Source organism: Trachurus japonicus, chromosome 3 (assembly GCF_045865225.1).
Source record: "Trachurus japonicus isolate A0001 chromosome 3, Traja_1.0".
Classification (NCBI taxonomy): domain Eukaryota; kingdom Metazoa; phylum Chordata; class Actinopteri; order Carangiformes; family Carangidae; genus Trachurus; species Trachurus japonicus.
This window is the reverse complement of record NC_140909.1, coordinates 34,062,189-34,073,146: the sequence shown is the minus strand read 5'-3', so window position 1 is coordinate 34,073,146 and position 10,958 is coordinate 34,062,189. Positions and strand designations below refer to the sequence as shown.

At 41.1% G+C, this 10,958-nt stretch overlaps 1 protein-coding gene and 1 pseudogene across 1 annotated transcript; both read left to right on the top strand.

The window, feature by feature from the left end:
• The first annotated feature begins 4,477 nt into the window (after positions 1-4,477).
• LOC146990265 (nuclear factor 7, brain-like) lies at positions 4,478-6,249 on the top strand. The gene has a single exon (XM_085773152.1). It carries the CDS (start codon positions 4,679-4,681, stop codon positions 6,113-6,115), a length of 1,437 nt encoding a protein of 478 aa, XP_085629278.1. The 5' UTR covers positions 4,478-4,678; the 3' UTR covers positions 6,116-6,249.
• A 1,670-nt stretch (positions 6,250-7,919) lies between these two features.
• Positions 7,920-10,958, top strand: part of LOC146990264 (alpha-1,3-galactosyltransferase 2-like) — a 3,926-nt pseudogene continuing 887 nt past the window's right edge.

The window sequence follows — 10,958 nt, the reverse complement described above, 5'->3', positions numbered from 1 at the left end:
ATATTATCTTGATACCGGACCGAATATGGCGCCCGTTTATTTCAATTGGAGTTGCTTACCTAGCACATACCCAGACTTCCGGGTTTACTGCCACGTTATGGGGCCCAGAGAGCATGCGCATTAGAGTCAAACATTTATGAAATGACTCATATTTCACCTCGAAACCTGCTTTTCATCCTATAAGTTACCTAATTCAAACGTCAACGGTATCGATACTAGTCAAAATTTAGACTTGGTCCAAAATATTAGTTTTTGACCTAAAAAAAAAAGTGTTTTGGCTGTAAAACCTACACATTTCTTCACACAGCCATGCAAATTCACAAGCAATGTCAGGGAGTGAGTGGGTACACATAATATTGATCACATAACTCTAATGTTATCCCTTATTGGTGAAAGTGATGTAGAGACAGACCTGCGGAGTCGTGTTTGACCGGCGCGAAGACAGCAGGAGAAGCCCAACTCACTTCACCACCGTAGGAGCGCAGTGGCCCCTTAGGAATGCAAATTTTAAAAAAAAATGTAGGGGCGCACATCGTGCGTAAATCATCTTGCAAATCAAATATTCACATTTCCTCTTATTTTCACTAGGAATTATTTTATAGGCCTAGTTAATAATTTAAAAAAGTTAAACTCCTTATCTTCTGTGTAATTCAACAGACACATGCACTAACAAAAATTGCCTCTGTATGTATTAAACTTTAAGGTTGTTATATAATTTCCTTAAAACAACAGCATCATAAATCACTGACCAATCAGATGTTAACATATAAAACTCAGTAACAGTCTTACGCTCTCTCCCTCTGAGCAAAACTTCACTTCCCAGCCTGACACTCCTTTCTGTAATTTCTATACATGTTTGTTTTTACCAGTTTCCATTGTATCACGAATTCTAAGCAAATGTTTATCAGCAAAAGGAAATGCACAAAAGTAAACCACAGTAATGCATAATTCTATGTCTAAGTCGGCTGCCAATCTGCAGGGGACGGCGCGTGTCCTAAGCACAAAACCAAAAGTGTACACAAACAGGGTATCAGGTGCCAAAAATAAAAGAAAGTGGCAAATACATAAGCGGTGAAGCTCCCTCGCCTCGAGCCTCTCCGACCCAGAGCCCTGTTGCGACGCATCGCCATGGAGGCCGATCAGCACCATGGACAGCTTGGACCAGTGTTAATAACACAGGGGTGGGCAATATTTTATTTAAAATTAGCCAAACAGCAGTCTGATATCAGCCATAGGTACTGAAGAAACATAAATATGGACTCGAGGCATCTTGTTTTCTATTACTATAACTTACTGATCATTAAGTACCCAAATGACTGCATCAATAAATGAGGAAATGATATTCACAGATCCTACTTTTAAAGCAGAAGAAAGCTGAATGTTTGTGTTAATATAAGTCTTAAATAGTTATATCTTCCGACAGCAATCACTTACATAGAGTGTTTGGTCCGAAACTGTCAGTCACTCTGCTCTGCTGTAAGCCGAGGAGAAAACTTCTTGTAAACTTCCTTGTATCCTACAAGCTTTATCCAATGAGGATAGAGAACGGCATAAAGGGGCGGTCCTCTCTGTGTGTGCAGCCAATGGATGCGCGTGAATGTGGTGACGTAGGGACGAGGACCAATAGATCCATGACGAGGGCGGGGACTGCTAACTCCATCGGCTGACAAAAAGTTAGCCAAAACGACCGGATCGCTTACTTCTGCTTTAAACAAAAACATGATCATACTAGTAATGGATATTACAATTAACCACTCGGATAACCCAAACTTTAACAGATCTGCATCACTCAATGAAGAAAATATTAGGCTGATGTAGTTTTATTTTATAAAGAAACACACAACTTTGCTGCTGCTTTACTGTAATTCAGGGGATATTCCACCTAAAATCGATAATTCACCAATGTTCTACCCACCGCAATGCCAACGAAGGGTTTGGTGAACATCAAAGTCATCAAAACGCTTTTCAGCTGGGCAACGAAGTGGCAGGCAGGGAAGTGAAGTTTTGCACGGTGGCAGAGGCAGAGGGAGAGAGAGAGAGAGAGAGCGCGTGACAGTGGTATAAGAGTGGCATGAGAGCAGAGCAGAGCAGCAAAGACATTTACCACTGCTCCACAAAATGACACAAACAGTAAAGCCGGTGACAAAAAGAAAAGAAAGAGGCGAACCGAGACTGTGAGTCTCCTTCGAGCCTTTCCAAACTGACCCAGAGCCGGTTCGGTCCAAAGTCGGAATTCTGGATGGTCGGATTTAGCCCTGGTCGGAATACAGAGATTACTTTGGTCGGAGCAATGGGCAGTCTGGCCAATGGGCCTAGAAAAGTCGGATTAATGGGTAGTCGAAGAGATCGGCCGTCGGACTGACAACATGACTCACATCTACACTCACAGAGACACTTTCACTGAGAAACTCGTCCCGTATTTCAGTTTTGGACAATCTGGTGATGCTGAAACCTCTGATATCAAAATGTGTCCCTCTGAGATCAGTCTGTGATGTTCAGGGACGTTAGTTTTTCTATCATGATGGTTTGAGGTTTATTGAACTCTAAACTCATAATCACACTTTACAACCTGTCATTTTGTCTTTAAACCACTGTTAATTAATTTCTCATTAGACTGATCAGCAGAATTTAGTTTTTATTCAACCACATGTAACATTCACTTAAAGCAGCAGAATGTTTGTGTTAATATAAGTCTTAAATAGTTATATCTTCCGACAGCAATCACTTACATAGAGTGTTTGGTCCGAAACACGGGTCTGTCAGTCACTCTGCTCTGCTGTAAGCTGAGGAGAAAACGTCTTGTATACTTCCTTGTATCCTACAACCTTTATCCAATGAGGAGAGAGAACGGCATGAAGGGCTGTGTGTGCAGCCAATGGATGCGCGTGAATGTGGTGACGTAGGGACGAGGACCAATAGATCCATGACGAGGGCGGGGGCTGCTAACTCCATCGGCTGACAAGAACGACCGGATCGCTTACTTATGCTTTAACTGTTACTTTTACTATCTGTTGTTTTATACTTTGGAGACAGGTGCAATAATATATTAGTTTAAAATGATACGTTTTATCATTTTTAACGACCGAGGCACCGACCTCTACAGCTACAGTATGAAATCGCTGCTGAGGTCAGTGCAGGTTAGTCACAGCCACAGGAGATACTGTTATTTAGAATGGAAAGAAAACTACTAAACCTAAACAATTTGGAGGAGAAATGAGGTTGAAAAACATGTGTAACAGGAGGAAGTTATCATCGAGCCAAAACACTGTGTGTTTATTGTTATTTTGAGTTTTTCATTAGAGCTTGTTGGGTGCAGTTCGGTGCCTGAGGGTCTTCACTGCAGTGTGAAAAGATTTTACTATGACGCAGTAAAAAAAACACACATTCCCAGACTCAGACGTCACTGATGATGTCAAGTCTTTAAACCGTCTCATCCAGTACATACATGGAAGTTTGGGTACGGTAACAGTGAGTGCACATGGGTGGAGAGATTTTCTGGAGAAATGCTTTTCAGTATTTTTTTTTTTTTTTTTTTAATCATTTTATATAATTTAATGTTTTCTTCAGTGTCATTTAAATAAAAAATCTTTGGAGATATTTATTGAAGTATTGTTGTTTTGGTACACCCACTCTTTTAATTGAGTCTAGTTTTCACCATACTGTACCAAGAGGTATTAAACTATTGTCTCATTAAATGTATTTGTGTTTCAGGTGTTACAATGTTCATCACATAGCTAAGCCTTAAACAGCAGTCCTATTAAAATAGTTACTGGTATTATTTCTTCTCACCTTGAAGAGAAACTGGTAAAAATCCAAACATAGCTGTTTCTCACTTGGAGTCTATCTGATCTGATGAGCTCATACACAAGACTTACAACAAGCTTCCCAATGGACAGTAGTTGTTTTGTGAAACAGAGAGAGACGAGGCATGTCACATTCAAACTCCCCCCGTCCACTCCTGCAGAAATAAGACAGCACAACATTGTCTGCTACGTCACCGTAACACCATCTTTAACCCATTTGAACTGCAATATAATCCATATCTGTAACATATGACACTGGAGAGGAACAGATTGACCTGCACATGTTGATCACATCATCTCCTCATCCTCTTCATCAGTCCTGTACTGTGGTTTCAAAACAGCTCCTCCCTGTGGTGACATGGCTGCACTGTCCCTGCAGGAAAATACCAAATGAATGTGATTATAAGGAGTATATACCAACAAATGCATCTATAGCATATATAAAATAGTTTAAATGATCTTCTTGGGAAAAACAATTCATTCATAAAGCTTAAAAAAAAGAAAGGACATGTGAATTATTTTAATGTGATAACCGCATTAAATATAACCTGTTTGATCAATATTTGATTAAATTGTGATATTTAGATAATTTTTTTTTAGTGCTTGACATGAGGTGTCACTGGTTGAGTCAAAAATAAGTGATAAACGAGGAAATGAAGTTGTGAATCAAGTGTCCACAGCTCCACCTGCTGGTGACAACACAACATGACAGTGTGTACAGGTGACATTCAATGACACAGGTGAAGGAAACTGAAAGTAAATCTGATATTGTTGATCGGAGCTGAGACGCCATTACAGGGTGTGAGATCTCTACTGGAAAACACGTACTGTAAGAGGAAAGTTGAGGACTCAGTAACTCGGTGAGTTTTGCTGAAATGGCTGAGAAAGTTTCTGTCCTGGAAAGTTTCCTGAGTTGCCACGTTTGTTCAGAGACTTTCAGAGATCCTGTGTCTCTGAGCTGCAACCACAGCTTCTGTTCAAGCTGCCTGAGACAATTCTGGGAACAAGCTAAAAACAAAAACTGTCCCATTTGTAAAAGGAAATCTTCAAAGGATAACATCTTTGTGAATTTTGGACTGAAGACTGTGGCTGATTCCTTTGCTGGGAGACAGAAATCTGGATCATCAGAGACTGAAAAGCAACATGAGAAACAAATGGTGGTTTGTAGTAAACATGAAGAGGAGCCTAAATTGTTCTGTAAGGATGAAGAAAGAGCTGTGTGTCCTGTCTGTGAGTTTTCTGTCCATCAGAGTCACAAGGTGGTTCCTGTAGAAGAAGCAGTCAGTGACCTGAAGCAGCAGCTGAAATCTGACTTAAAGTCTCTGAAGGACAAGAAGAGCAAATACAAACAAGTGGAGAAAACATACAATGAAATGTTTCAACACTCCAAGAAGCAGCTGTTGTCCACAGAGAGGCAGATCAGAGCAGAGTTCAACAAGCTCCACCAGCTCCTGAGAGAGGAAGAGGAGTCCAGACTGGCAGCTCTGAGGGAGGAAGAGGAGCAGAAGGGGAAGACTATGAGCAGAGAGATGAAGATGATTGAGGAGCAGATCTCCTCTCTGTCAGACAGTATCTGTGCTGTTGAAGAAGAGCTGCAGAAACACAAGGTGGCGTTCCTCAGCAGTTATAAAGCCACTCAGACCAGAGCCAGAGCCCAGTGCTCACTGTCAGATCCACAGCTGCTCTCAGGAGCTCTGATAGATGTGGCCAAACACCTGGGCAACCTGTCCTTCAGAGTCTGGGAGAAGATCAAGGAGAAGTTCAAGGAGAAGGTCCACTTCACTCCTGTCATCCTGGACCCAAACACTGCAAGCAGATCATTGCATCTGTCTGTTGATCTGACCAGTGTGAGATATGGAGACAGAAAGCAGCTTCCTGACAATCCAGAGAGAAATATTAAGTATGCAGATGTTCTTGGCTCTGAGGGCTTCAGCTCAGGGAAACACAGCTGGGAGGTGGAGGTGGGAGATCATCCTGAATGGGATGTGGGTTTGGTTAAAGAGTCAATTGAAAGGAAGGCAGAGTATTCACCTTCACCAAAACATGGAGTCTGGTGTTTAAGGCAGCGTGGTGGAAAATACACCAATGGTGTTGGTGAGCCTGTGACAGTGAAGAAGAGTCTCCAGAGGATCAGAGTCCAGCTGGACTACGACAGGGGGGAGGTGTCCTTCTACGACCCTGAAGACATGACTCACATCTACACTCACAGAGACACTTTCACTGAGAAACTCTTCCCATATTTCAGTATTGGACCGTCTGGTGATGCTAAAACCACTGATATCAAAATGTGTCCCACTGAGATCAGTGTGTGATGTTCAGGGACGTTAGTTTTTCTATCATGATGGTTTGAGGTTTATTAAACTCTAAACGAACATCACACTTTACAGCCAACCTGCTTCTACACCTGCTCACCTGTCATGTTGTCTTTAAATCACAGTTGATCAATATCTCACATTAGACTGATCAGCAGAATTTAGTTTTTATTCAACCACAGTGCAACATTCACTGAACTGATACTTTTTCATTGAGTTGTTTTGATGACGCCTCACCCAAACTTGTTTCTACATCATTCAGTTATAAATTTTGTTGTTTGTCTTCCACTTTTTTTTCTCAAGATCAATATCTTAAAAAATGGAAACCTATATGCTGAGGGTGTATCACATCATCATCATCAAAAGACAAAGTTGTTCTCATTATCCTGCTTATCAGCATCTTGTTTTGTGTCACACAACATATCTGTGTAATCGTTTATCCACACATCCACTGTACCGATGTTTTGATTTTTTTTTTCCAGTTTTGTGAGTTTGTTCATGAGCAGTTTTAGTTTTTGAGCCTCTCATCAATATTTTTTGATGATTTTATCACGTACTGTATTGATTTGTTGTTTTAGGCTATAGTTTGGAAACAGGTGCTATAATATAGTATTGGTTTAGAATTATACATTTTATAATCAGATGTTTACAATGAAATGCAAATTCCTGTTAAACTGTCAGACATGTTTGATTTTTTTTATCATCATTATGGCAAATTTCTGTTTCCTCCCTCCTTGTGCTTTTTTTCTTTACAAACAGTAAATGTCTTGGTTAAAACATGCAATAAAAGAAAAAATCCGCACACCAAAAAGAGCTCCCTTCAGAGGATTTAATAGCGTTTCGAGCAAAACAATGCTCTTTTTCAAACTGCTGTATAATGGTACAGACAGGAAACTGCTTAAATATACAAAGACCCCGCCCAGGTGAGCAATCAACCCAACTGACCCTTCGCCAACTCCTCCCACAAACGGGTATTGTCCAATCCTACGTTAGCAACCGTAACTATAGGCCTGGCAAGCTTTCGGCAGCAAGTCATTACGTTTGCTTTTGTGGACACATTTTGAGACTAGGACGAAAAACATTTGTTTGTAGAGAAGGATGTTGTTGTTGCTGCTGCTACTACGGCGGCGGCGGCGGCAGCAGCTATATAGAGATATTCAGGTACGAGCAGACTTTTTTTTCGACTTGAGCAAGTGTAAATATGGGGATAACCATATGTTCACCTCCGAAATGACAGCTGTACTTTTAGGGCTTTTACCTGGGCTTTTAGGCGAGGGATCCTCCAGGCAGGGACTGCTTTCACTGACTGATACAGCGGTGGGAGAAAAAAAACAGCAGCGAAAGCTGTATGTGGTTCACAATCGCCCAAAAACCTGCAGTTTGACAACGTTTCATGACCAGTGAGATGACCTAAGTCTTCGTGGGTTGATAGACGGTAAAATTACCGGTCCTTACTGCTGCTCTGTACATTGTCCAGTCGTGTCGTTGAACAGATGTTTTATCCTCCTGCGCGAGTCACGTCACTGAAAAGTCTGAATGATCTTTGTGACTTCTTCTCTCTATTATCTCAGAACAGTTTATCCAGAAATTTGCTGATATTTCCTTTGAAATCGATACCAAATATTGCCAGGAGCATGGCTGGGAGTGAAAGCTTGCCCGGCGTAGCAACAGTAACCAAGGGGGCGGGGCTTACGCGAAGGGTCAATTGGGGTAAACCATTTTGAAAAGAAAAAGGGGTGTGACTTCTACAGAATATCCAAAATAAAAATACAAGAAAAAATAGTATAAGCAACAATACATATTCATGAGGTAAGTACATGGTGAAGAGAAACATTTTTTTCATGGATCTATAGAGTACAAAAATTCATCGTTCTGTAGAGAATAAATAAATCGTAATATTATGTAGTAGGGACACAGCAACCTAACTACAGTAAAGAGGCGCCTCTGTCTATAAATTCGAGAAACACAAATGACCACCACAGGTGGATATATTGGTATACAGAAAAAATATACACATATATATATACATACCAGTAAAAAAAGAGTAGGTATATCAATATTACATATTACAAATACATTTACACATATACTGGTAGTAGAAGAAGAACATCCCACAATAATGACCATAGTCAATAGAAAAGAACAGGATACATATATATATATACTGTGTATATATATATATATATATATATATATAAATACCTACAGTCAATCAGAGAGAACCGTACCGGCAGGAAAATTACAGGCAGGGTCTAATATCAAAATCTTCGTTGAGCCCCCTAGGAGCTAAAGTGTCCAGAGTATGAATCCAATACAGATCTTGTTTAAGTAACAGAGTGTTGATATCCCCCCCTCTGCGCGGTTTTTTGATTGTCTCAATCCCCACATATCTTAAGGTGGATATGTTGTGTTTAGCCTCTGCAAAATGAACAGCAACTGGGTTTGTGGCAACGTGATTTCTAATGTTGCTCCGATGCTCAGATATTCGTGTCTTCAGAGGTCGGGTGGTTTTGCCTATATATGCTAGGCCACATGGGCATTTCAGCATATAGATAACATTGGAAGTGTGACATGAGAGAACACCTTTAATGTCAAATTTTTTACCAGATCGAGGATGGTAAAAATGCCTGGTTTTCTGAGAAAAGTTACATTGTTGACAACAACCGCAGGGATAATATCCTGGGGAAATATTAAGGAAATGTGGGGGGGCTGAGAGGGGAGGGAGGTCAGCTCTCACCAGTGTATTTCGTAAGTTACAGTAGGAGGTCTTTTGTGTACCACACGGGGGGGGGGGGGGGGGGGTTGGGGAGACACTTGGTTAAAACATGACTCTGATTTAAAGCTGTAAGATAAACACTAAGGATTTCCTATTTACACCTCTCAGATAATCTAATTTAAAGGGACAACGAGGAGTTTCTATTCGGTTATAAAAAAGTCTCACGTTAATGTGGATGAATCTCCGCTACTCACACTTGTTAATGGGCTCATTTTCGATAAATATATCGTTTTGTCTCTATCGTTATTTTGTTATTATTAGTGGTGGCGGAAATGCTGGTCGAGCCGACCAGCGTTTCCTTCGTGGCGAGTAATGAGAAGCAGCCAAATCGCCGTCTATGGTCGGAACTACGACGGTATGTGAACCTCTTTGAACCTCTGACTTTAATTATTGATGAATGAAAACATGAGTCCGTCTTGCGGCGGGTCAAAGAATTTTACGGTGCGCGCGGAGGCTCGTAAATGTAGTGTGAAAACGCTTCACTTTTCCAAAACTCCTCGTCTCCAAATACATTTAAGTTCAAAGAAAAACACTAGGACATTACTAATAGGCTACTGGCTTCATACTTTATATTTGAGTTGTTTGATAATGATAATGTATATCCAATCTTGCTTAGGCTATAGATTAAAGTCTCTTTGAGAATGTGTAGCACACATGATTAAAGCAGAAGTAAGTGGTCCGGTCGTTTTCGCTAATGCTGCGTTCCAGGCAGGCTTTTGAAATCGTAAATTACAGCTTCAAGTCACGACTTACGACTTTGTAGCGTTCCAGGCAACCCACTCGTGTTTTTCCGACCTGTTTTACAGGTGAAAGTCACTATAACGGCCACTCGTAACTTCCGACCGGTGAACTCGTACCAGATCGAACTGGTACCACTTCACGGTCGGAAAAATACGAGTTTCCTTGAACGCATGATAACAGTCCTCGTCCCTACGTCGCCACATTCACGGCGTTCCTTGGCTGCACACACAGCCCTGCATGCCGTTCTCTCTCCTCATTGGATAAAAACTGTAGGATACGATAAATGTTTTCTCCTCGGCTCAGAGCAGAGCAGAGGGACTGACAGACCCGTGTTTCGGTCCAAACACTCTATGTAAGTGATTGCTGTCGGAAGATATAACTATTTAAGACTTATATTAACACAAATATATCACTTACTTCTGCTTTAACTTAGCATAAATAATGTGGGAGAAACAGCTAGCCGAAGATCACAGATTAACACACTGCATTTTGTTTAATGATCAGCAAAGTGAAAACGGTCACAACAAGAAGGCTATGACATGTTACAGTAGGAAGCTTTAAAGTGCTACTTGATGATCCCCTCTGCTTCCATGTTAAAGGGATAGTTCAACATTTTGGCAAATTGGCCCACTGCCATAATCGCTATAGTCATAGCAGTAGGTTCGTTACCTTTATTTGTCAGTGTAAGCTATTTTTAGAACGGAGGAGCGGAGCGTCAGGCTGCTCGGAGCTACGCTATGGAGGCTAAGGGAATTTCTTGGTTTCCCTCATCAAACTCATCAAATACACAATCCCAAAACTCCAAAACGCTTTCGTGGACAAGTTGTGACCTGCACAATCACCACGCTATGAGATAATAATGGAACGTTACGAAACAGAGCCGTTTTCGAGGTAAATACAGAGTCTGCTTGCTGAAAAACTGTCCCTGAACGCAACGCGCATCAGTGGTTTTGCATGAATTTACCTCTAAAACAGCTCCGTCTCGTAACGTTCCATTATTATCTCATAGCGTGGTGATTGTGCAGGTCACAACTTGTCCACGACAGCCTTTTGGAGTTGTTGGGTTGTGTATTTGATGAGTTTGATGAGGAAAACCAAGAAATTCCATTAGCCTCCATAGCGTAGCTCTGAGCAGCCTGCCGCTCCGCACCTCCGTTCTAAAAACAGCTTACACCGACAATTAAAGGTAACGAACCTACTGCTATGACTATAGCGATTATGGCAATGGGCCAATTTGCCAAAATGTTGAACTATCCCTTTAAACTAAGCTAAGCTAAGATAATCTCCTGCTAATACTGATTTAAGTTAATGGCGTCCAGCTGTTTA

Coding starts and splice junctions, on each gene's coding strand:
- LOC146990265 (XM_085773152.1), top strand. CDS start 4,679: ATGGCTGAGAAAGTTTCTGTCCTGGAAAGTTTCCTGAGTTGCCACGTT.